General features: G+C 44.2%; 2 protein-coding genes across 2 annotated transcripts; both read left to right on the top strand.

Annotated features, from left to right (window-relative positions):
• The first annotated feature begins 1862 nt into the window (after positions 1–1862).
• cstf1 (cleavage stimulation factor, 3' pre-RNA, subunit 1) lies at positions 1863–7062 on the top strand. The gene is made up of 6 exons (XM_076268295.1): positions 1863–1891; positions 2409–2585; positions 2681–2958; positions 3163–3360; positions 4203–4593; positions 5655–7062. The coding sequence occupies exons 2-6, from the start codon at positions 2417–2419 to the stop codon at positions 5912–5914; spliced, it is 1296 nt and encodes a 431-aa protein (XP_076124410.1). The 5' UTR covers positions 1863–1891; positions 2409–2416; the 3' UTR covers positions 5915–7062.
• Positions 7063–11130: 4068 nt separating this feature from the next.
• On the top strand, positions 11131–26418 carry cass4 (Cas scaffold protein family member 4). Its single transcript, XM_076268189.1, has 7 exons — positions 11131–11380; positions 20197–20631; positions 21684–21761; positions 22018–22125; positions 22484–23809; positions 23981–24055; positions 24589–26418. Exons 1-7 carry the CDS (start codon positions 11375–11377, stop codon positions 25120–25122), a joined length of 2562 nt encoding a protein of 853 aa, XP_076124304.1. The 5' UTR covers positions 11131–11374; the 3' UTR covers positions 25123–26418.
• The last annotated feature ends 415 nt before the right edge of the window (positions 26419–26833 follow it).

Here is a 26833-nt window from a genome sequence, read left to right on the forward strand (position 1 = left end):
ATTGCATGGATTTGACAAAGCATATGCAATTACTGTATGTGTCAGGGCAAATAATTCACTTATTATATTTCCATTTTAATTTTATGAGAGAGAGAAGGGAGATAAAAGGGACAGGGAAAAAATAGCAGAACGCAGACCCCACAGAAAGCAGCAAGAAATGATTTTGGTATGAAAGAAGGAGAGGACACCTGACCTTTAGCTTTATGCATACAGATAAGCAAAACAGAAGGCAAAGGAGAGGCGTGGAGCCCCCTTGAAGGTTTATGTATTAGAGGTGCTTTGATGATATGATCAGATATTTTTATTGCCCATTTATAGTTCATTATAGCAGATTTGTACAGTCACTTCACTTGATCATGCATCCGTATTTCTCTTGTATATTTTTCTGCATAGAATATACAAATAAAAAATATGGTACAGCATGAGAAGTAGGAAGCACTAAGTTGTGATATTATTTCCCTGATGCATTCTTCTTACTCTTGGTCTCCAAGGCAACCACAGACTGGTCCAGTAAGGAAAATGAAGCTTGTGTTGGCATGGCAACCCAAGACACTTTGTCCTTATAAAAGAACTGTAAAAGATTTTCCTGAAGAATGACAGTTTACTCAATTTCACAATTCCATCCCCATGTTGATCTAACTCAATTTTGCACCACTGCACTCTTTTTTTATATAACTTAAGTCAGTCATGGGGTTGTTTGTATGTGTTTGTGTGGGAAGCCACGTGCAGGAAACTCATGCACACTGCGTGGGAGGGTGTGATGCTGACTGTGGTGTGTTTGTGTGTGTGTGTGTGTGTGTGTGTGTGTGTGTGTGTGTGTGTGTGTGTGTGTGTGTGTGTGTATGAGATAGAGATGGAGGGAGGGAGAGGACTTTTTAAAGAGGGTATTCTTATTCCAACAAGCCTTTTGTTTGAGACAACACTTACATTATAGCTGAGACAACAGGTGGTAAAAGAAAAGAGTCTATATAGTTTTTTTTAGGATTTAGGCCACATTACTACTATGCCAAAAGGGACCAGAGGTTGTTACCAATAGAATGATGCATACTTTAAATATAGGTTACAATACAGAATGCATAGTAGAATGTAGTAATAGGCTACACGTTTATGTCATACAAACATCCCATAGCCTATACTTCTGTAACTGTATCTGTAACAGAACCGTTCTAGATTGTTTGACTGAAGAGGTTAACCTGATTAGGGGTTTGAATAGCCTGTCTCTCAATTCCTGCACCGTGCACTGAGTGTGGATGCACAACTGATTTCCTCTTTGCCTTTGCAGCAGTGAAACAGGAGGTGAGAATGACTCACCAGGTCCATAGGCTAAGCACAGAAGCCTCAAGCCCTACATGAATAAATCTGCTCCTCTGCGCTCTCCTGCAAAATGATTTGTTAATGCCTGCTGCCTTGTCTGTCTACAGTCTAGTGTAATACGTTTTACCAGTCAAAACAATCAAGCCATGTCCATGACAAGAATGGACACAAAGTAGTCTACAGGCAGTAGGCTACAGTTAGTTTAGGCCTATAGCCTATAGATAGAGATTCAAACTTACTGTGAGATAGGCCTATGCAATCTTCCATTTCCTCAAGCTGCTTTTAGTAGCTAGGCTAAACGTTTTTCTGAATAAATTAATTGTTTGACCGATGAAAGCTTCATGGTAAAACAATAGACTATGGCCTGGATACAGAGTAATAGTAATAGTACACAGACAGCGATCAGCATTCATCCTAGATCACAGGTCGGTTTAGCGAGTACCATCCTCTAGTGGATATTTTATAAACTACACGAGTTCTCCTACCTTCAGGAGTCTGCGCAAAACACTTGACGTTATGACGTTACGTAGGATACGTTCAGCGTGTGGAGAAAGTTCATCCAGTGCTGCGACGGAAGGTACTTCACCTCAAGTTTCATTCATTTTTATTCTATTGGTTTTAAAACTGTGGGTATTTTCGTATGGTTTTGAAACTTTGTAGAAGTGCTCTATATTGCATTGCAATGGTTTGTTTCATCATCCTGGATTTACAGCGTGATAATTAGCCAATGTAGACAGTATAAGACGTTAGCAACGCTAGCCAGGTAGCGTTAGCCAGCTAATAAACATACGTTGTTTGCTAATGCTAATAGTGTTTTTACTAGCTACATGTGGTACATTAGAAACGCGCATTGACATTACGTTAGAAGACGGGATTAATATAATCGAGAACCTAAACCGTGTAAACTTTGTTTGCTAGGGTAGTTTTTTTGCGGGTGAATTCATGCGATTAGCCATTACTATAACTAGCACCCTGTATCATTTATTCAAATCACTTATATTTCTCGTATGTCTGGCTTGGTTGATGATTGCTTGTTTGATACTGTTGTATGCAAGTTCTCCTGGTACTGATATTTGTTTTTCGGGTATCAACAGCTATTAAAATGTACCGCCCCAAGCCCACGTTGAAAGACCGACAACATCTTTACAAGTTAATCATCAGCCAGTTATTATATGATGGGTACACCAACATAGCCAACAGTCTTATCAACGAAGTCAAGCCCGCCAACGTGGTCTCTCCCTCCGAACAGCTCATGCAGCTCGCTAAAATAGGTAAGTTGGCAATTAACAAAAGTGTATTACTGACTTTCAAACGACTATTTAAAACAACTTTATTTGACTTTGTCAAAACCCATGTTGGATGACAGGGATGGAAAACGATGACAGTGCAGTGCAGTACGCCATCGGACGCTCGGATACCGTGGCTCCAGGAGTGGGTATCGATTTGGAGTTTGACGCCGATGTGCAAACCATGTCCCCCGAAGCGTCCGAGTACGAGACGTGCTACGTGACATCGCACAAGGGCCCTTGCCGAGTGGCCACGTACAGCCGAGATGGGCAGTTGATCGCCACTGGGTCTGCCGACGCCTCAATCAAGATCCTGGACACAGAACGGATGCTGGCCAAGAGTGCCATGCCGATAGAAGTGAGCTGGGGCTTCTCTATATGTTTAAAGAAATTATGAAGTGTCAAGGTAGCCATGGTTGATTGTGTAGGCTACTGCTTTCAAAATGTGAAATTTGACTCCGCAGGTTATATGGTATTGCTGACAAATGTCAAAATCACCCACACCTGACGGCTATTCCGTCTTGGACATGCCACCTTTAAAAGTGCCATCTGTATCTTGTAGGTGATGATGAACGAGACAGCACAGCAGAACATGGAGAACCATCCGGTCATCCGGACCCTCTACGACCATGTGGACGAGGTCACCTGCCTAGCCTTCCACCCCACGGAACAGATCCTGGCATCGGGCTCGCGGGACTACACACTCAAGCTGTTCGACTACTCTAAACCATCAGCCAAAAGAGCCTTCAAACACATACAGGTAGGGCTGCTGCAACTAACGATTATTTTCATAGCCGATTAGGGCAGCCGTGGCCTACTGGTTAGCGCTTCGGACTTGTAACCGCAGGGTTGCCAGTTCGAACCCGACCAGTAGGAACAGGATCCCTCACAGGATCAAAAGTATATATACTTATACTGATTAATCTGCCGATTATTTTCGATTAATCGATTAGTTGTTTCATAAAATGCCAGAAAAGGGTGAAAAAATGTCAATCATTGTTTCCCAAAGCCCAAGATTATGTTTTCAAATGCTTTGTTTTGACCAAAGATATTTAGTGCACTGTTATAAAGGAGTAAGTAAAGCTGAAAATATTCAAGTTGCTGCATACAGAGAATATTGATGTATTTTCTTTTTTTTAAAAATGACACAAACTGATTAATAGATTATCAAAATAGTTGCCGATTAATTTAACAGTCAACAACTAATCGATGAATCGTTGCAGCCCTACATGCAGCTGTGCACAGAGAGGCTGTATAACAGAGGGGATGTTGGGTGCAGATGTGTGATTGCCTTTTATAAGTCTGTGTGAATTATCTTTAGGTCTGTATCTCATTTATGTGTATGTGAGGTTGATGAGGTTTTAAGATCCTTTGGAAAATTATGTTTATTAAAAATAAATGAAAAACTTACCTAGGATATGAAGCAGATGCTGTAATGTACTTGTATGTGCTGAGGAACTACTAACACAAAAAAATGGTAAATACGGTTTGGTGGGAAAAAAAACAATGTTAGCTCATAAATGTTAATTATGAACCATGTAATCCAGTCCCCGATAATGAAACTAGCTCCACTTACCCTTCCCCCTTTTCCCCGTCTGTCAGGAAGCAGAGATGCTGCGCTCGATCTCCTTCCACCCGTCGGGCGACTTCCTGCTGGTGGGCACGCAGCACCCAACGCTGCGCCTGTACGATGTCAACACCTTCCAGTGCTTCGTCTCGTGCAACCCGCTGGACCAGCACACGGACACCATCTGCAGCGTCAGCTACAACCCCACCGCCAACAGTTACGTCACCTGCAGCAAGGATGGCAGCATCAAGCTGTGGGACGGTGTGTCAAACCGCTGCGTGGCCACCTTCGACAAGGCACACGACGGCGCAGAGGTCTGCTCGGCCATCTTCTCCAAGAACTCCAAGTACATCCTTTCCAGCGGGAAGGACTCTGTGGCCAAGCTGTGGGAGATCTCCACTGGACGCACGCTGGTCAAGTACACAGGTAAGACTGGGGTCTGCCTGCATGGGTATTTGATTAGAAATTTAGCAATGTTATCTATGGCCACTCACATTATAGGTGGGTTTTTTTTGGTATCAGTATCTGTGCTTTCAAGGAGTTCAACCCATCTACATTTTTAAAATGTATTAATTTAGCAAACACAGCACAACTCACAGCCCTTACAAGTCTTCATTGTCCACAAGCTGTCCTTTGGTGTTCTTACACAAACCCTGGCTTTATAAATCAGAAAGAAAGGAAGTCGCTTGGACAGAGCAATAGGGCTAGCAGCTAACTAATGATTATTTTCTTAATCGATTAATCTGTTGATTATTTTCTTGATTAATTGATTCGTTGAATAATCGATTAAATGACAAAATGGTGATAAAAATATTGATCAGTGCTACCCAAAGCACAAAATTATGTCCTAAAAGCCCTGGTGTGTCCACACACCAAAGATATTTGCTTGACTATCATAGAGTAATAGGTAAAGCGGGAAATGTTCAAGTTTAAGAAGCTGCAACGAGAGAATATGGAGGTATTTGGTGGTTTAATTTGATAGTTGACTTATCGATGAATTGTTGCAGCCCTACTGAGCAACACCCTGTTCCTGTTATGTTATTTTCAGGGGCACTGAAGGGAGTGGGATATTTGATTGGTTGTGGAGTTAAAAAACAAATCAGCAGTCTTTTTCATGAATCAAGGACTGTACCTTTTAACTTGTATATGGGTCAGATTTTCTCATGCCACAGTCTCGTGAAGAGCAGAACAGAAAAGTGGGCCACTTGTAGCCGCACTAGGACAATGTTTAAAAGAACATATTCTGTCAGGAAAGGTCTGTGGTTTTCTTGTGAACAGTTTGTCTTTCATGGGATGCATGTTGGTGGTAGGTAGAACATCCATTGACTACAAAACACACTGTCAACTGTTGCAAGGTAGAAGTTAACTGAGGTAGCAGAATTAACCCTTACTGACTAATGCATCATATACCTTAGCAGCTTTAGAAGGTTAAAGTTAATCTCCTCTAAAATGTGTGTGTGTGTGTGTGTGTGTGTGTGTGTGCTCAGGTGCGGGTTTGAGCGGGCGTCAGATGCACCGCACGCAGGGCGTGTTCAATCACACAGAGGACTACGTGCTGCTGCCGGACGAGCGCACCATCAGCCTGTGCTGCTGGGACTCGCGCACGGCCGAGAGGAAGAACCTGCTCTCGCTCGGACACAACAACATTGTGCGCTGCATCGTCCACTCGCCCACCAACCCCGGCTTCATGACCTGCAGCGATGACTTCCGTGCGCGCTTCTGGTACCGCCGCACCACCACCGACTGAAGAGGAGGAGGAGGAAGAGGGAACAAGAGAAGGACATCAACATCACAAACTGTCAGCCAATACAGTTCATATCCAGTCATATTGCTGAGGAGCTTTCACTCTCTCGTACATGCCTCTGTCTCTCTCACTCTTTCGTACATGCCTCTGTCTCTCACTCTCTCGTACATGCCTCTGTCTCTCTCACTCTCTCGTACATGCCTCTGTCTCTCACTCTCTCGTACATGCCTCTGTCTCTCTCACTCTTTCGTACATGCCTCTGTCTCTCTCACTCTCTCGTACATGCCTCTGTCTCTCTCACTCTCTCGTACATGCCTCTGTCTCTTTTCTCTTTCAATCTCGTACATGCCTCTGTCTCTTTTCTTCCAGCCATGCTCCACTTCTCCCTCTCGTGTGCTGATAGCTGTTGCTACCCTGAAGCTATATTTGAGGTTGAGTGTTCTACATGCAAAGAGCCCTGCACAAAAGCCTGCCTGCATTGTGGGGTACAGTAAAGACAACCACAGTAAGCCTTCTATTGTTAATGAGCCATACAATTGCGAGAAAGCTGGATGTGGTTTTTCACTGTTAATATCTAAAATGCCACCCTGCCATAGCCACAGTGGAGATGAGAAGCGCAAACCAGACCGCAGTGTATTTTGGTGCAGTACCTTATTTAAAAGGAAGAGGGAGCTACCTATCAAGCAGGACTGGGTGAAAGTGTTTGGTCAGTAGTCACTGTCTTGTTTAGGACTCATCCACTGATTTGGCTCTCAAAGGGTGAAATGTGAAGTAGAGATACAACTGAAACTAGAACTGAGTTCTCCATTTTGTTTGTGTATTATATATCTGCTCGAATGTGGGTGTATTTCATGTGAAAGTATTTCCATGTCTTGACATTCATGTCTTTTTTTTTTTTTTCAATTTTTGTTTTGTACATGTTTGTTACTTTAGTTGAGGTATAATGACATTGTTTTTTAATAAATAAAAAAAGAACATGAATCAGATTATACAATACAAATTGTTGCCTTTTTAGCAAATATTCATTTGATTCATTTGAAAATGTTTCCATGGAAATGGATTCATTAATCTATGCGTTGGTGGACAAAGTCTAATTTTACTGTCAAGTTTTGTGTGTGTGTGTGTGTGTGTGTGTGTGTGTGTGTGTGTGTGTGTGTGTGTGTGTGTGTGTGTGTGTGTGTGTGTGTGTGTGTGTGTGTGTGTGTGTGTGTGTGTGTGTGTGTGTGTGTGTGTGTGTGTGTGTGTGTGTGTGTGTGTGTGTGTGTGTGTGTGTGTGTGTGTGTGTGTGTCCGTATCCATCAGATAGAGCAAGACAACCTCTTCCTCTTGGAAAGACCCCTTTGAGAGGGATTTTTGGTAGTGAAAAACGCTTCTCCATATCTGAACTGTTTTCTGTTTATATTAGACTCATCAGTACACCATCGTTCTTACTGTAGCTCACAGGAAGCTGATGCATTTGCATTTGGTTGAAGCATTGCCAGTACATAGGGCATGCATGTCTAGAAGACCACAACCACTCGTTTTGTGACATGATGGGGTTTATTGTACAAAAAAATACTTCCTCCTCTCTGTGCAGATGAATTCAGTTTCTCATGAATTGATGTTACTAAGAAGGCAATTGTGGCCATGAGTGATAGCCTAAGCAACGTAATTTGTGAGTGAGTCAATAAACTTAAGTCTGTTTTGTAGGATCGAAAAGTCAGGAAATTGTATCATATTTGGAGCAAAGTCATGAAATATCACTGAATTTTGTTGTATCAGGTTAAAATGTACTTGTTAAAGTACAATATAAATATATTTTCATGCAGAATTGTTGTTTGTTTGGTTAGCTTTACTGCTTGCTTGAGTGGTTGAGGATGGCCCAACTTTGTTTATTCATTGCCCATTTATTCATTTAGTCTTATTTATTTATTTAGTCATTTATTACCTGAGCTAAGGGCAAATCCCATACAAAACAAAATATAAAATATATTTTGTGTGAAATTCTTGAGGCTAGCCCCGTATGCCCAGTATATACCAAACAAAATGATTTAGTAAAAATTATCTGACACTACTGATTACACCTTGGCCGAAACATCGGCAGTGTTACCCGAGACATTGACTACTGCGGAATTTTTTTGACATCTTATCTGATTTCAAATAAAATGTAAATGTACAATATAGAACATTTTCCTCATAAATAACCTGATGGAGTTTTAAGAAGGTATTTTGTCATTGAAATAGCTTTGTAGTAAAGAAACATGTAAAGAATCTTAAAATTAGCTCTGTGGAATCTGATTTGCTTATAGCAGTCATCTTGCTAGTAAATCCAAGCCACCTCTAGAAATGTATTGTTTAATGTTCATATAAATGCACAATGTGGTCCAGGATTATAGAATTCTGAGAGGTTTTTTGAAGGGGAAGTTGCTACATCTAAAAATATATGCATGTTGTGGGGGAATTCCAATGTGCCTGGCCTGACCAGTGTCACCTCAGAAAATTCACATATTTAATGTTGTAAATGGCTATAGCTGGACCATGGCGAAAATATATAGGACATTTATGCTACATACAGTAAGCCTAATAATTTTAAAACGGATGAAGGGTGTGAGTTTGACAGTGTATTTTGCCGACAGTGTATGCACACTGTGGCCAGAGCGAAGTCGGGTACGCAAAGTGGGCTAAAGTTCATTAATAAAAGATAGATAAATCAGAATGTAACACTGCTGTAACAATTTCACTTCACCGGGGAGGTCTCACCTATTTCAGAGTCCCCAAACCCGGGCCCAATCACTCAGTAGAAAACCCTTGTGCCCTTATATTATTTATTTATTTATTTATTTATTTATTTATTTATTAATTTTTTGGCCCACCACCACCCCCCCTCTTCGGAGGACAACTTTATTTTTATTTAAGTAACATATTTTTCAAGTGCAAATACAATTGTCCTACCTCAACCATTTATGTATATGACCCTGGAATCGTATCATATAGCACCACGTGAATTGAAACATAAAACACATGAAACGCAATAAGGTAACGTAGACAAGTGAGACGGATAGACAGACAGATAGACAGACAAACATACACACAGACAGACAGACACGCAGACAGACAGTGGGACAGGATGATGACAGAGCTGACAGGATGGGACTCAGTTCTTTGTAATTGAATGGAAAGGTCTGTGAGTGGTCATGGTAAAGGGCTTTGGTAACATGCTATGTTTGGGTGTTGCTAGTGTGTGTCTATATGTAAAGTGGTGAATGTAGGGGGGAAAGGAGGAAATAAGGTTAAATAAAATAAATTAATTAAGTTTAATCAATCAATCAATTGATGAATTAATCAAACAATCAACCAATCAATTCAATCAAACAAATAAACAGATAGATAAAGACAGAGAAGGGGGCAAGGAAAGGGGGGAGAGCTTGGGGTTATGGTTTTGTTGAATTTAAAAATGATAGAAAGGGAGACCAGGTATTTTCAAAGGGTGACATTTGCTTCTCTCTATGTGCATGATGTTTTTCTATTGTAATATATTCTGTGATTAAGTTTTTCCATTGATTGATATGGCATGATTTCTTTGATTTCCAGTTTTGGAGGACTACTTTCTTAGCCCTTATATTTAGCTGCACAGTGTTCTACTCTTTAGGATAGCAATATAACAGTGAATTTCAGCTACTTGAGTAGCCTGGAGCGTCAGAAAAAATGCAAAAAGAAATGAACGGTCCTGGTGAACATTTATACAAGTATGTTAGTACATCAGAATCTCTAGTTTCAGAAAAGAAGTTGCCTCTCAGGCCATGGTGGCAAATTTTTAAGTAGTAGCCTACCTATAAAATGGCAGTGAATAGCCTCTGGAATGCTGCTTTCCAGACAGAGTTTCAAAGAGACTTTTCTCAGACTGGCCAATGGAAAGAAAATACTCAAATGGGAAGATGATTTTAAAAAGATAATAGAAGGACAAATCTAAGGTCAGGCATTTGGTTCCCAGAGAAAAAGGCATGGCAGGGCAGATGCTGGAGGAGTGCTTGGCACCATCTCCAAAAAACATCAGACCCTCTGGATGAACAGCACTTGACTGAAGCCAGTTTTATCCTACAACAAAACAGTGACCCAAAGCGTGGGTCTAAATAATGCCAGGCCTATTTAGTCAAGAAAGGGTCAAGCTGCAATGCAGATAAGTCAGTAATTACTACCAATGAAACAGACAATTTTCAAAACACATCATTACCCCTAACTTTCACAATATTTTCTACTAATTCTAACACCTTATTTGATGAGGTGGGTTTCCAGAAAATGTGCCATTTTATGAACAATTCTAAGCTCCTAAGCCTCTAAGTCCTCTGTCCAGGTCGGAAAGGCCACAAAAAATACGTTTTCACAGACCAGTTACCAACTGTATGTTGCCACAAACATCAAACATCAAAGACATCAAACTGGCGAAAGGAATGCACAAATCTTACAAACAGAACAATAAACCAAAACTCCATGTTTCACTATTAAAGATATGTAGAGACACATATGACTATCAGGAGCAAAAGGACTACCATCAGGGAGCAGTTTATACACAGACTCAGTTCCAGTTCTACGCAAAATAGTTTATGGGTGAAACCTTTTGTAACTAGGACCTAAACTGGTTCCAAAGGGTTGTGTACAGACTTTCTTTATTTGTACAACTTATGCAGCCATCCTAGTTGGCTGACTATCTTTTAATGTCTCAAACAGTTTTGTAAGGTCAGAATTGTTGTAGACCGATTGTTGAAGTTCCCAGGAAACCCCCCCCCCCCCCCCCCAGCCTCTTCCAGTGTTCATCCCAGGCAGTCACCTTCTTTTGTGTTGTCCTGACAACAAAGGCCAAGGCTCGAGAATTCACGCTTTTCAAATAAACCCGTGACATAAATCTCAAACCTCAAACAAAGACCAGAGAAAGAGGGCAGTGAAAACAAAAAGGAAAAAGAAGGACGAAAATAAAAGCTTATCGCTAGCTTGCATGCTATACAGAAAAATAAATAAATACACTTTTTTTTTATATACTTTTACGTGGTGTTTAGCTATTCCTTTCCATGCAGCAGATAATATCACCCCCCTCCCCCCAACAGAGATGCAGAGAGATGTTAAAGGAAGGCGGGGCCTTCAAGGTGTTTAAGGAATGTGATTGGCCAGCTGAGAGAGAGGGGGAAGGCTGTCTGTCATGACTGTGCGCTACTCTCTCCACACTCTTATGTGTGGAGCGTCCAGGGTCCCAGTAACAACTTGCTATGTGCTGAAGACTGCCAGTGTGAGAGACAGACAGACCAACATAGGAAGAGTCTGTAGGCTAATACAGACACATACACAAACATAGAGGGAGTTGAATATAAGAAAGTCATACTGAACAATTGTGCCCACTGCCAGCTATGGTGTGGAGTGCTTGGATTCCTTGAATGGACTTTTGAATGGGCTGTGTTTATGTGTATGGATTCTGACTGAAGCTGATTCAAAGAAATGGAGGTAAGTGCGTCTTCTCTCACTTTGGGTTCAACACACATAAAACGTTTTTGAATTGAAAACTATTTAGTTGCTCATAATTTGATCAGTCTGGTCTTGCATTACTTTCACATGAATTCCTAACATGTCAAATAATAACATTCTCACTCAATAACAACAACAACAAAAACAACAACTGCCAGTGTGCCAGGCTGTCCTCTCTCCGGTGTAGTCTTAGTGCCACCCGGCCAGGTTTTGCTGATAGACAGACCACCAAGTGTTGGGATTTCTGTCAAAAGCTGTGGTGTCAGCTACCTCTGCTGCTGCCCGACCCGGTCAGCCTACAGCGCTCCTGGGTGTGCTGCCCCTAGCTGCGTAACCTGAGAGGGTTTGTCCGGCATCAGAGTGCTGAGGGCGAGATTTTTACCAATGTCATTAGCACCCTGGGCCCCGTGTCGAGAATCAAGCTGGGGCCCACATTATCAGGACATGTCGAGTATAATCTGAAATCCTTCATGTTCCCTCAGTGCCTTGTTATGCTGCTGTCTTTATTCGGGATGTGTGGTTACTTTGTGAGTTCAGCCTTTCAAAAGTTGTTCTCTTTCGGAAGATGGTTCTCTTTCTGCGCGAGCCTTAAGTGTGGGTGTCCTGACGGTGAGGTTTGTGGGGTTTGGGTAGTGTTTCTGCAGCTGTGGTGGTGGTGAGGCTTATGAATGCAGAAGTTGAGATGTATAGTTCTTTCAGATAAAGAGAAGTCGCGAAGACGGTGTGAACCATGTTGTCATGATCGCATTTGAAGCACAACTTTGGTGTTCATGCTTGAGCTGTACAACACTTAAAAATAATGTCATGTGAACCTTGGTGGGTCAGGGTTGGAGTGTTAATTATTAGAACCACTCTGAAAGGTCAAATCAAATGCACTTCACTATATAAGACATAACTATTGTGTGTAAATATCGATTGAAATAGACAACCTAGTTCTTTAACAATGGGATTTGCATGCTGTATGAGTGTATTTGTGTGTATTTGTGTGTGTGTGTGTGTGTGTGTGTGTGTGTGTGTGTGTGTGTGTGTGTGTGTGTGTGTGTGTGTGTGTGTGTGTGTGTGTGTGTGTGTGTGTGTGTGTGTGTGTGTGTGTGTGTGGACTTCTGTGCCTTACTGTGAGTTCTGTGCCTTACTCTGGGTGTGTGTCTGTGCGTCTGTGTCCAGGGTGTCCTCTGGCTTAGTGAGTCCCAGCTGGGCTCCCTCTGTCACAGGCCAGATTGGTTATGGCAGGAATCTGTGAAAAAAGACTCCCTCTTCACAGCTGTTCATGACACATACTGTAAAGTATATGCATCTATGACATTAGGTTCTTTGGTAAACACTTCAGTCCAAAACAACTTTTGACACTTTGTCATTTAGTTGTTGTCCATTCAGCTGTATATTTATCTTCTTATGTACCCAGTTTCATGTGAACAGTATAGATATGATTTCAATGAAAAATGTCGGATTAGAGCATCCGACTTGTACAGTACTTGCTGCCTGTTGTATGTAACTTGAGTAAAACCCTTGCAGACACCTTTGTACAACGACCTGATGATAGAGCAGATAGAGAAGCAAAAGTTATGGACAAACAACGGTAAACCTTTTGAGATATAGATCTTTCCATCCATGACTTTGGTGGACATCTTTGTTTGAAGATGGCGGCATACTTTAAAAACTAAAACAAACCAAATCTCTGTGTGTGATTTCACTATTAAGTCATCATATCAGAGTGTGTATCGGTTGAAATGTTGTGCTCCTTGTTGACTTGGTCTCTGGGTGTGAATCCCAGTGCTGCATTATGGCCCTGAATCACTGGGTTTGGGCTCTCGTCACAAATTATCAGAAGGGTGAAGCAATGGTCATTCTCCTGGTTTCAGCTCACAGCCTGCCCCTGTGCGTTTTTCACAAGAACTAGTGTCATCTATGTTGTAATCATCCGTTTGTCCTTCCAGCTAAGACAGTGTGACAACTGACGGGGCGGGTGATGAGAATGAGGAGCAACTTTTCATCCCCAAAGCCCTAGGCCCAGGCCTGTGGTATGTGGTCTGCCTGGGCGGTGTTGCTTTTGTCCAAAATGTGTGAGAGAAAACAAACCTTTGGTTAGCCCTGGAGAAAAAAAAAAAAGATCTCATGTTGTGGCTGCATGGTGCGATGAGCTGAGAATGAGGTCACTTCCATGCTGGGCTGCATTAAGCTAAAAAAAGAAAAAAACACAGAGAGCCACCAAGAGTGCTGCATCATCAGTATGGGGTCATTTTCCATCAGGTCTGCTCGAGGTCTGTGCCATGTGACTCATCCTTCCCACCCCCACCACCCTGGACACAGACAGTGGCGAAGAAGTAGAAGTGAAGTTTCTCAAGGAAGTCTGTATGACTGGAGAAGTACCACCTCCACAGCCTCAACCACCCCCAGGCCTAGCACCACCACCCGTCTTTCACATCAGGAAGTTCAAATAGGCATGACTCCCTCTTGTCCCTGTCGCCCCCGGAGTTTCCATCTGCCATGGTGTGGATGAGTCGCCTCGGCTGTGACCCCGATTATCAATCATTGAAGTGTGTGTGGGTTTGTGTGTGTGTGTATGTGTGTGTGTGTGGGGGGGTGTTAGGCAAGAAGTGGGAAGGGTGGTGGTGGTGGTATCAAGACGTGAGATGGAGGGAGTGAGGGAATGTGTTCTTTTCTGACGGCTCGGACGCTCTAAAATCTAAAATGTTTTCAGTTAGAGAGACATGCCCATTCTATAGTCCATTCCACTGTCCAAGCAGCATTCACTATGATTTGCTTATTTCCTCGACATTCTTATGTATGAGTGGTTTTCGTAGACAAGAGCTGACACACAGATATGCAAAACAAGCACATTTTTACATGGAAATGACATGCATGCATTTTCAGGAGAGCGATAAAAACTGCTCTCTGTTCATTATCTGAGCTTTGGGTGGACTTACAGATGCACTTCAACTGCATGAGCAACTGCATGGCTCCCATACGCTTCTGTCACCTTGTGTAGGACACTAATGCTCTTGCCCCTTTGAACTGAACGGGTATTTGTGGACAATTGATGCTCTGCAAAGCGCAGAACCATGTTGAGAAAGAAGCGTGCAGTGTGGTGGTGGTGATGAGTGACCGCATGGAGAGAGGAAAAAAGCAGAAGATGACACAGGCCAGGAAGTGAGCTGCTAAATAAAAACCCATCAGTCGGGCTGGAGATAACACACACACACTTGCACGCAGGCACACACACACACTCACACATGCAAATGCATACACACCACACATGCACAACAGGAGCACAATAGTTATTATCACACACATGCTAGAGCTCACAAACAACTTTCTCTTAGTTCTTTAAATCCTTCAAACTATTGCCACCAACTCATTGCAGGCATTTAAGAGAAAAAAAAACATCTACTGATTTAATCATACCACAGTCCGAGGGTAGGATTTGCTAACAGGTCAAGTGTATGCCAATGAGCAGATGAGAGCAGAGGGGAGAAACAAATAGAGTAATCTGCCTGTCAAATTAAATGTGTGGCCCTGTAATACTCCTCTTGGAAAACTGGGAGGATGTGTAGGAAACATCTCCCAGGAAGTTTTGCTGTAAGAATAGAGGAGTTGTATATGATATCTGTCACTGTGCTGAAACAGGAAATACCAGGGCAAGTAGACAGGGCAATGTCACAGCCATTCTGGGGCCACATCACATTCTGTGTCCTCCTTTTCTAAAACTCCCCTTCTGATGTGATCTTTGCTGAGGAGTGTCCTGAAATGTCCCTATTATATTTTATCCTTAGATGTTTTTTTTAATAACATCCTTACTGACTGATGTGGCAATTCAGTGTGAATTGCCACATCACCCCCTCTCATTAGACACAACCCCCCCCCCCCTCTCTCATTGCAGACGTTATGTATGTTTTGCCCCCAGACTATACACATCCTCAGATTTGGCTTCCTTCCACAATTGTGTCTGCATTGTGAGGAACCAAAGCTTTTCTTCATGTCACCACGATATCTCCTCTTAAAATGTGCTAACGTCAGCTACCGTTTAATGTCCTGCATTGACAGTATGACAGCCTGACATACTTGCCCCTGCTGCCTCCCCAGTCGCTGTGGTGGGAACGTCTTGGATGTCAGTTTTACAGGCCCATTTCCTCCTCGGCTACGGAGAGAGACAGGAGCCTCGGGCGCTCCGGGGCCAAGCTGGGATATGCTGAGCGTCTGGCTCTGGCAGTGACACAGTTTAAATGTTTACCGTGCGTTATCCCTCTCACCTCCTGTGAAAATATGACACGCATCTTAGCTGGGTCGGCCGGGTGTCACTGGGTTTCCTCTCATAAATCGGAGCAAACTGTTGATAAGTCTGATCTTTATACAGCGGACAGAAATAGACCGTTTCGATTTCACTGTTGGATGGCTTTCAGCATGCTTAAGGGAGGAAGGCTTGCAGTCTGCACACACCAAATGAGCACGCTCACTTTGTGAGGTTCAACTGAGAACGTTCTTTGTGAAAATAATACTGAAGGTGTTTGCAACCAGCAACCAAGGTCTGACATCTGAAAGGTTCCATGCAGAACTTGCACATTTGCAGACAACCTAAGAACATTTGTCCATGCATATTCAAGTACACATCAAGTGTTTTGAAAAGGTTCTGATTGCTGCCCAGCATTGCACGCATTTCTGTCCGGCACCTACCGGCAGTGATGCTAGTGTTACGTGGAGGTGGTGACCTGACCCTGGGCCATGACCCTGGCCACCAAAAGGTGAGAGGTCAAAGTGTGCCAGGAATGGCAGATTCCCACACAAGCCCTCACCTCTGAGTTTCCGCGTGAGAATGGCTCCTTGGAGGTGCATGTGGAATGTGCAGGATGTGGGATTTTAACTTGCCTCACAGAAAGAGAGAGAGAGAAAATAGCCGACTGCTTACATCGCTGAGTTTCTTACACATCAGCACATTAAGGTTTAAGGAGTAAAGAAAATGACTCAAGTTCCTCATTTACAGACAATTTGAACACATATTTAGATTACTCAGATATATGCTACTGTTAGAATGTACAATAGCCAACGTTCATGGTAGGGTTACAAGTTGTGTTGTTTTCAAACTAATGTGTTGAAAACAACACAACTTGCGTTGTTTTTTAACACATCTCAGTGTCCAGATAGGGACAACACATTTGTTTGAAGAGTGTAGCTTTTGGTAAAACTTTTAGTTTTGGCAAAAAAAATAAAATAAATGTGTCTAGTATGTTTTAGTTGAGGTCATATGGATATATTTTGACATATTAGAGAGAGACATACATTTGCAACTCAGAAATGGCTCTGTCCTTATTCCAGTTGTTTATGTATCATGGGAAAGTGGGACAGAGAGGGGAGGGTGAATGTGGAGAGAGAATTGGGTGAAGGCAAAGAAAGCAAACAAGCAAGAAAGTGGGGGTGATCGTGGGGGCATGGTGAGAAAAATGAGTGAGTGGGGTGAAAGAGAAAGGGAAATAGAGAGACAGAGAGAGAAAGGGGGGCGGGGTTAAAGGACAGAGACAGCTGCAGCTTTCTGCAGTCCTCACACCAGCTGTCTGAGGCTGATCCTTGGGGCCAGGCAGGAGCTGGAATCCCAAACACCTCACAGCTGAATCTGACCTCTTTCTACTGTATCACACACACACACACACACACACACACACACACACACACACACACACACACACACACACACACACACACACACACACACACACACACACACACACACACGCACACACACACACACAAACACCACACACACTCTGTTAAGTATGTCAAGAGGAAAGTACACAAACCACTGAAAAAGTTGTTCATGTTGGTATGCACTCAGAGATGTAAACTCTCAGAAGACATACCCTCAGTGTCATCTGCAGAAGGCACATGAAAGGGAGCTTATGTGTGAATATCCCTGAAGGTCAGGCATCTAAACTAACTGACTAACCCAACTGACTAAGTAACCAAACTGGCACCCTCTTTACCACAGCCTCTGTGTTTTTTTTTAAATCATAGACCATCATAGATTGGGTGTGTGATCTGCATGCATTGGCACCGTTGAAGAAGTACCACTCGGACACCGTATGTCTCGGTCACAGACCCCAAGCCAAGCGTGTTTTCCTGCCTTGGTGGTATGGCGGTAGGCTGACTGGCTGGCAGAGGAGTGTGTTGGGGTGAGAGGGGGAGGTGGTGGAGGGTGCTGTGCTCTGATGTGGACAGGGGCAGGAGAGCTGTCGGTCAGTGTGCTGTCCTATGAGGGCGCAAGCTGCTGCCTTGAGACCTGGCAGCCTCTTAGCCTCTGACAGGTGCAGAGTGCGTCAGGGAACTGTGGGGTGAATGGGGTCTTTGTGGCAGAGGACTCACCCTGCAGAGAGAGAGAGAGAGAGAGGAGAGAGAGAGAGAGAGAAGGAGAAAGAAAGAAAGTAGAAAGAGAGGGCGAGATAGAGACTGCAAGAGAGGGAGACATCAACAGACACAGCTAGTGAGAGAGAGAGAGAGAGAGAGAGAGAGAGAGAGAGAGAGAGAGAGAGAGAGAGAGAGAGAGGCAGGTCCATGTAAGGCATGGGCAGTGGGCCCCTTGGGTTTATCGGCTGAGGTTTGAACGTTAGGAAGGAAGCCTGCGAGCGTGTCGGGCAAGGATAGGGTGGAGCCGTGGGGGGAGAGTGTGAGAGAGGAGTGTGCCACTCTTCCCCTCCTTGGGCACCCACGCTCAAGAGTGATCGCTTCAAAAAGCAAAATGTTAGAATGGGGGTGGGGGGTTTGTCAGATATATGAATAAGTGTTATCACAATTCATTCAATGAAAGAGTGGGCCATGTTACTGTAATTATCCTGTGAAGTAATCTTAAACCCCTCAACAAACTTCCGCTGTCAGTTCCTACGTATCATAAGATACGTCACAGTGTGCTGTGCTGTTCCAGAGAAATAAAGAATGGTTAATGAACCACATAAACCTCCTTCGTTGGTGGCCATTAGAGGTTTATTATTTTGTTATGGTGTATACACAAGAAAACATTTGTTGAACATTCCATTCAGAGAGAGAGAGAGAGAGAGAGAGAGAGAGAGAGTGTTCTGTATGGATTATTGATTCGTATTTGAGTGTTTACATTAAGGTTTAGGCCCAGTGCTTTTGTCGAGTCCCAAAGTAGGATCAACATGCTGTTACTGTGGCATGCTGAGAAGACATCAGGGCTGTAGGGCTGTCATGTGTGTGAGCAGTGTGTGTGTGTGTGTGTGTGTGTGTGTCTGAGAGCGACTGTTGGCATTAAGGAATTTCTGGACACATGGGCCGGGGTTTAAAGCGACGCGTGCACTGAATCCAAGCACACAGGCTGTGTGTGTGTGTGTGTGTGTGTGTGTGTGTTTGTGCGTGTGTTTGTGCGTGTGTTTGTGCGTGTGTCTTGAGGGTATTTAAAAACCAAAGGCATCAGATGTCTCGTTCATGGGTTCATGACTTACAGGTGGTTTGCTGTTTGCTGCAAGCACATGCAGAAAGGCACACTGGATCTTAACCAGAGAATGACATAGTTCCTTATTTTATGATAAAGATCCCTGAACTATTGTCTGCAACCAATGTTCTCTCTTTAAGACTGGAAAAAAGAGGATGCTGAGAACAAAGAGGGTAGCATTTTAGAAGCGGGTTCTTGATGATGAGAGGTTACACTCAGGTGTTCCATTGTTGCAGAGTGTGTTGAGCACATGTAAACAATAGAGCCTAAACAGACATAAGAATTTGCACAGGAAATAGGGGAGCCTTAAGGTTCCCCATACTTATCCTCCAAAAGTCAAGACAGGAAGCATAAACAGGACTCTCTGCAGACATACACATAACAGTGTGACACTGATATTATTTCTCCTGGCTTGGGGGAGACAGATGTTTACAAAAACTCTTGAAGGACCTCCGCTGTCCACCACCTGGTCCATGCCAGATCAGCTGCAGTTAGCCACTATCTGGTTGAAGCTACTGGCTCATGTACAGACTCTGACCTTGACAAATACATGTAAATGAGCCTTGTAAATGAGGGATAGGAGTTATTTCTCTATATAACTTGGAAATGTGTCTCCAAATATGTGTATACAGATGAAGTAGACACATCTCCAATACTTTGATAAACACAAGCTTTGTACATGAAGGAGATGTTTTTGCAAATAACATGGCTTGTGGAATGGAGAATTTGAGACAGGTGACAAATGAGAAGGATGTTTTTTAGAGTTCCTGCCAGCTTCTGTGCCTCTGTGATTGTGAGCGGTCAAAAGCTGACCTAACCCTGACAGCGGATGAACTGACATTATGCCTTTTGTGCTGGCACTGGGCAAATTTGGGAAACAAGGCCAGTGGGCCTCGTTTCAGACAGTCGACCAAAGCCGTGCCTGGTCACGCTGAGACCCATTATCCTCCACAACAAAGAGTGCGTCTGTCAAGCTCCTACCACTCAGACACGACACTAGAGTCTGCAGTCAGAGACCCTTAGAGGGAGATTTCCCCTGCAGCAGCTGACTGGAGCTGATTTGGCTCCCAGATCCAGTAAATCTCGAGGATGAAGAAAATCAGTTAGATCCACTACATGCCATGTCCCTCAGTCCACTGCCATGTGGGGTATGTCACGTAGGCTTTGGTCTTGAATGTTATGGTTCTCTTTTTGTATGTTTATCTATATACAGTAGAAGAGGTTCTATTTCTGTGTTTGACACAATTTGTTTTCCGGTACTATTTTGTGAATGTGAGAAACGTGGTATTTGTAGGATTGAATGTACCGGTATGCCTACATTCTAAATTCAGCATTAACTTGTCACTGTTGTGAATTTTTGCAGAACGTCCTCGCCAAAGCCCTCTATGACAACACGGCAGAGTGCTCGGATGAGCTGGCCTTCCGGAAGGGCGACATCCTCACGGTGATGGACCAGAATGTGGCGGGCAGCATCGGTTGGTGGAAGTGCTCCCTGCACGGGCGCCAGGGACTCGCACCGGCCAACCGGCTGCTTGTCCTCTCTCCCTCCCAGGCGGAGGCGCTCTACTCCCAGACCTCCAGTCAGGCAGACAAGCCCTCCCTGCTGGGCTCCTCCCCAGTCAGGCAAGCCCCCCAGAGCATCTACCAGGTGCCCTCGGTGCCCAGGAATTGTAACTCCAGCCCTGCGTATGAGTGCATGGAGCGCATCTACGAGGTGCCCTCCTCTGCCCCACACCCTGCCTGCTGGAGCCCAGGGCCCTTGCCACTCAGACAAGAGGGCATAGGCTCACCCACAAAGGTAAGCCTCCCTGTTAATAATCCCAGGTACATTTCATCCTCTCTACATAAAGGTTTGGAATGCATGAATGTTTGGTCAACACTTTGGTCAACACATATATTCATACTTTATCTATGATAAAGTTTTTGTATATGTACGCTCTGATGTCAGTAAAACTGTAGCTTAGCCAGCAAAGCACTGAGGTCATAGATTAACTAGACAGTTCACATACAGTGAACTCAAAACAAGAAATGCAGAACTTGTGAGTTGCTTGGATAAAATATTTGCCCAATGTGCAAATGACCCAAAGGATCGATACGTTATAGCCTATTGTGGTTGATACATTATAGCCTATTGACCACACATCCCTGCAAATATAATTCATCAAGATGGGAAGTAGGTCTGCTTTAAATACCAGGCCTCTACCTTTCCATGGAGTAAGCTCTGACTCGGCAGCAGTGGTGGCTGATGGGAGGGCAGGCCGCGCCTGAAACGCTGCATTGCACTGCATTCGGAAGCCCCCGCTGGCTAAAAGCACAAACAGATGGGAGGCCTGGGGGCCTCCCTCTCTCTCTCTCTCTCTCTCTCTCTCTTTCTCTCCCTCTGCGAGGACAGGCATGCAGCGCGGCAGGCTTTTATGAGCCCGTAAAAGAGGAGCTGAGACAGACTTCAGACACCACGCTAACTGCAACCAGTCACCCAGGACTGCCGAGGACCCCAGAGAAAACAGGGCATCTGTGCAAATGCCTGCGCCTGTGCTATATCGTGGAAGTTGGGGAGTGGGAGGGGTTAGTGGGGTTTAGAGGGGTGTTGTGGGTCGGCCCACATGTTGGCCATTTCCCCTCCTGCTCCAGGGAATTGCTGTTTTTCTTTACAGTAGCCTTCCGCCAGCAAACACCGCTGACATGGTTTTGATTAAAGATCTGGGTTAATTGGCACAGAGGCATGCACTTCTGTGGGGTTTGTGGCACTGAGGGCATTTAGGAACCATTATCCCTGTATCCAACAAAAGGTAGCTGACTGCTAGACCAGACGACATGCTTATTTTGTTGGCCTTGCTTGTTTGTGTACAGGCCAAAAGCACAGCACCCAGTCCTACAGCGGAGGTGTATGATGTCCCCAGCCTGGTGCGAAAAGCTTCTCTCGTCAATGTGAGTCTATAACTCTTGTTGCATTTCTATTAAGAAACTCAAATAAATAACACGGAAAATAATATCAGTTTTGTGTCATTTAATCAAGTGCATTATAATGCTACATCATAGCCTATAGGCTAATGCTGCAGCTCTAACAATACATTTCCACAGTGCTGCACATTTTCATACTGAAGTCCAGGAGAAATTAAGGTACTTACAAAGTTGCAGATGGTAATGCTTGCAATGCTTCTCATTGTCAAATGTCTGACTGCAGACTCAGGCTCCAAATCTGAGGACACGGAAATCTTCTCTGGCCTCTGATCTTGAGAAGCGCTATGAGATCATGGACACCAAGATAAGCAACAGCTGCAGCCAAAATAATGTATGCATCACACCCATAGATATATATATATATATATATGATCACACCTATGATCATAGCTCTTGACAATTGTGGCTTTGAAATATGTGAACGCACGTAATTAAAAAGGAAACACATTTCTGCAACACATTATGCTTTAGCAGTGTCAACGTTTATGCCATGTCGATTGTAAAAAGTATAGACTTAGTTAGTAGTTCTAAAAACCCTTCACACCCTCATATTTGGAATAACAACAAATAAAATTCACAAAATACAGTTAAAGGTAATCTGTTTGTAAAGTTTAAATGTCTGAACCAGTACTTTGTAGAAGGGACAGATCTTCAATGAAATGTCTCCTGGTCGTCCTGGCTTTGTGTAGGTGTACGCTGTGCCTCCATCCATATCCCCGGAGCCCAACTATGACATCCCTGTGCCCGCTACCATTGATGCCGAACACAGACTGGCAGGCAGCTACAGCACTCTGCCAATACCCCGTAAATCTGAGTGGATTTATGATGTGCCGGCAGCCACAGAGAAATCTGGCAACTATGGCACCATGCCAGCCAAAGTGGCGAGCGCTCGCGTTTGGCCTCCCAAGAGCTCCAGCCCTGGCTCAGACACGTCCCTCTATGACATCCCAAAACCCAGCCCGAATGTTCTGCAGGGAGAGGGAGGAACCAGCCCTACCGGCATTTACGACATCCCCCCGGGACAAAAGCAGACGGAGGGGCCTGAGAGTGCCCCTGTTTCCCAAGAGGCATTGCTTTCCCGTGGTGCCATGGCTTCACGGGAGTCTTTGCTCTCTCGAGCTGAGCCATTCTCCCCCCGGGGCCACGTGCCGCTGGAGTGCCGGGCGAACTGCGGCCCTACGTACGACCACCCGCGCGGTCGCCTGCCCCGCGGCCGCCTGGGCCTCATGTCCCTGCTGGAGGAGGATGGGAGCAGGGGGGAGCAGAGGCCTGGCAGCCGCACATCCCGCTCGTCCACCACCGACAGCCAGCGAATCAGCACGGCGTCCACCTCCTCCACGGTCTCCAGCTCGTCCACCAGCTCGTGTGACTCCCTGGCCCTCAGCTCCTCGTCGTCGCCGGAGCTGCTGCGCGAGGTAACGCTGGCACAGGACGAGGTTTGCCGGCGGCTGGCCGGGCTGCAGGACGAGGTTTGCCGTGACGTGCCACGGCTCATGCTGTTCGTCAGCAGCCGCTGGCGCTGCCGCGAGCACCTGGCCGAGCACCTGCCGGCCGTGCGTGCCGCCGCCGAGGCCATCGCCAGCTCCGTCACACACTTCCTCAACTTTGCGTCGGACGTGCGGGGCAATGCGCGGCGCCTCACTGACGCCAACCTCCAGGCGCGGCTGCTCAAGCAGCTCTCCATCGTGGAGGACTCGGGGCTCATTCTGCAGCAGGCTGTGGAGGCCCTGGACAAGGTGGGCTGGAAACTAGACATTCTGGCACAGGACCCAGGTCAGGCGCAGACCCCCGACCAGCTGGAGCGGTTTGTCATGGTGGCGCGCACGATGCCTGAGGACATCAAGCGCCTGGTGTCCATCCTCAATGCCAATGGAAAGCTTCTGTTCCGACTGGTGCAGAAGGAGCCGGAATCGCCACAAAAAAACACAGCGCTGCCAGATCTGAAAAAAGACAAGGGCAAGAGTGAGCAGGTGGCAGACCCAGATGAAGACGATAATGATTATGTCCAGCTACAGGTATGATGATCTTCTCATTCTTCCTCATTATGAGAGTTAGATAGCAGACTTTTAATCATTTAAATGGCTTCACAGAGTATAATGGGAAATGGCATCTAAAAATTCCGTTCATTAATGACAATGTTTGAGTGAAACAAAGTTAAAGCGAGTACATTGTTGTTTCCCATTTAGAAGTTCGAGCAGAAACAAAAGAAAGTACCGGTTGACAGAACATCCAAGGAGATTCCAAATACTCCCAAGAGTCAGGTAAATATTTATCTCCTTTACAAAATCTTTGCATTATGAAACTTATAAATGCAATTAATCAAAGTCACCCAACAAAGGCATCTGAATCTGACATTATATGGACAGGATTAAGAATAATAAATTAAATTGAAAATCAGTTCCATAATTCACTTTTAAATGCACCAACAGTAAAATGTAACTGCATGACTCCATCTTTTTAATTTAAAAGCCTGTGTGCGAACATTTGACCTGTGTAACTGGAGTACTGAACATGAACTGCTACTCATTTCCTCCTTAATGATCACCCATGACTGTAGAGCCATAACTCAACTCTCAAGAGCACAGTGCAAGTGGCTGTGGATATTAGGATCAACCGCTAATTAGAGACAACCTATCCTGTTTTATGTTCAACATCTGAGGCTTTCTCCAGGAGGGGAACATGTACCTAATCTCATCTCGTCACTCCTCTAAATCTTTACTACCGTCCACCCTCCTCTCCACCACTCCACACTTCCCTAACGCAAGCACTCACATTCTCTCTTCCTCCTTCACAGGCGTGCTCTTCGTCTTCCTCTTCAAGCTCTCAGAATGAGAGGGCTCCCCCCCCGCCCCCCACGGCGCCCAAACCGCTCCTCAGACAGCCCTCGCAGTCTGTGCTCTCAGAACACTGCCGTCTGTACTTCGGCGCGCTACAGAGGGCCATCAACGAGTTTGTGAGCAGCATCCTGGCCGGCCAGCCCCCTGAAGCCTTCATCTCCCACAGCAAGCTGGTGATCATGGTGGGCCAGAAGCTGGTCAACACGCTGTGCAACGAGGCCCACAAAGACGGCAGTGGGAACAACAACACCACCTGCGCCGCCAGCAATTGGTATACCACCACCAACAACAGCACCAGCGCCAGCAGCAACAGCAGGAGTGACCTGCTGCACAGGAGCAACCACCTGTGCGCCCTCCTGAAGCAGCTAGCGGTGGCCACCAAGAAGGCCGCCTTGCACTTCCCTGACCAGCTGGCGCTCCAGGAGGCTCAGACTTTTGCCAAGGAGCTGGCCCAGCGGGCAATGCAGTTCCGGCAGTCACTGGAGGTCTGAAGTAACATGCTCCTGGTTTTAGTGATGGACAGCACCATGACACTTTTAAATATCTGAAAACATTGAGACATTAAAATGAAAAAAAGTTACAGGTGATTTTATTTTCACATCCGGAAATCGGAAGGACATTTTTGTGATGTACAAGTACAACTCAGACTGGGCCATTTCCCACACCTTTTCCATTGTATAGCAACTATTTGGACAATTAGATTTTTTAGTTGTCCTGCATTTGAGTGCGTAGCACTCTACAGGCAGACTGCTATCATTTTCATAAAATCCCAAGACAGACATCTGTCACCCATTAGCTTGTTTGATCATGAAATGGACGTGAAATATCATGGCAATTTTGGTCATATCTGCTGAATCATTATTGTTTCAAATTTCGAAGCAATTTATTTGTGCCAAAATACATCTAGATCTTGAGCAATTCATAACTTTTATGGAATTAGTAATTACAATTTATATTAAGTACTGGTAGTATTGTTAAGTATTTTTTTAGGTCTTATTAGTTTGTACAATTCGTATATGGAAGAGCCTAAGAGAAGTTATTGTTTATTTTTATTTGGTCACTGTTACTAAAAATAATATGAAAAGTCTTCCCTAAGGTTTGAAATCTTAAAGGTTTATCATTGCATAAACTAAAAAGACATTCCATCCAAATTTCTGAGTCCTGTGAAGCCCCTCGCATTTCATATGACAAAATACAGACTATGTGACACCATAAGCCTGATACAGGTATTCTTTCATTACAATATACATTGCAATATTAAACCCTCCATTTAGGTGAAAAGTCCTAAAGAGCTGAAGTAACACTCTACTTATCTTATTTGAAGATGTCAGAATCTGCCCTCACACCACCACCAGTTTTGTGAGAAGCCTTATCTGTTTTTTTGCTTCCTTAGGAAATGTCCATTTTAACAGTCTTTTCTAGCAGTCAGTTTTAGCGGTGTCATGGTCATCAACAAATTTTTTGCACTTTTGTTTTTGAGCCAAATCTTAAGGTTAATATAGAAACAATATACCTATATTGTTGATAAATGCAAGTGTAATTATTTTTGTACATTGGGAGTTGGTGTTGTCTGAGGAGGTGAATGTGTTCTGTTTATTTTATATGATTGATATTCGGCTGTGTGTACATATTCATTATAGTTTCATTATAGTGGCATATAGATGTATTAGTCAGTGTAAAGAAACCTTAATTATGTTATTTGTTATTGTTTATTCAGTCTCCATGTTTGTTTCGCTGTGTGTTTTCTTATCATATAACATTTTTAATAAAAGTTTCATTTAAGGAAATAGATGTATTCTGCATTTGGTCACCATAGCCCACCTCAATTGGGCCAAGGAAATTGATGTTGTCTACAGTGCGAGCTCACAAATGTTAGATGTAGAAGGCCTAAATAGCCTGAAAGTCTCTAAAGCCTGGAGTTTAAAACTAGACAGCCCAAATCATTCTGAGTAGAGGTGAACAAAGTTGCAAGGTTTTTAATAAACCCCTTAGTGCAGTGTTTTTCAACCACTGTGCCGGGGCACACTAGTGTGCCGTGAAAGATCATCAGGTGTGCCGCAGAACATTACCCAAATGTCACTCACTGGTCCAGAAAAGCAACTGTTGCATCAAAGAATGTATAACCACATCCTCTCATTGATTGTATGATTGCACTATTTGTATGCAGTGCAATGTCTGTTGTATACAACAGGGGCCCCATAT

This window comes from Alosa pseudoharengus, unplaced genomic scaffold, assembly GCF_046254945.1.
Source record: "Alosa pseudoharengus isolate Yale_2024_CS ecotype anadromous, Long Island Sound unplaced genomic scaffold, YU_APseudo_1.1 YU_APseudo_1.1_scf_5, whole genome shotgun sequence".
NCBI classification, from domain to species: Eukaryota; Metazoa; Chordata; class Actinopteri; order Clupeiformes; family Clupeidae; genus Alosa; species Alosa pseudoharengus.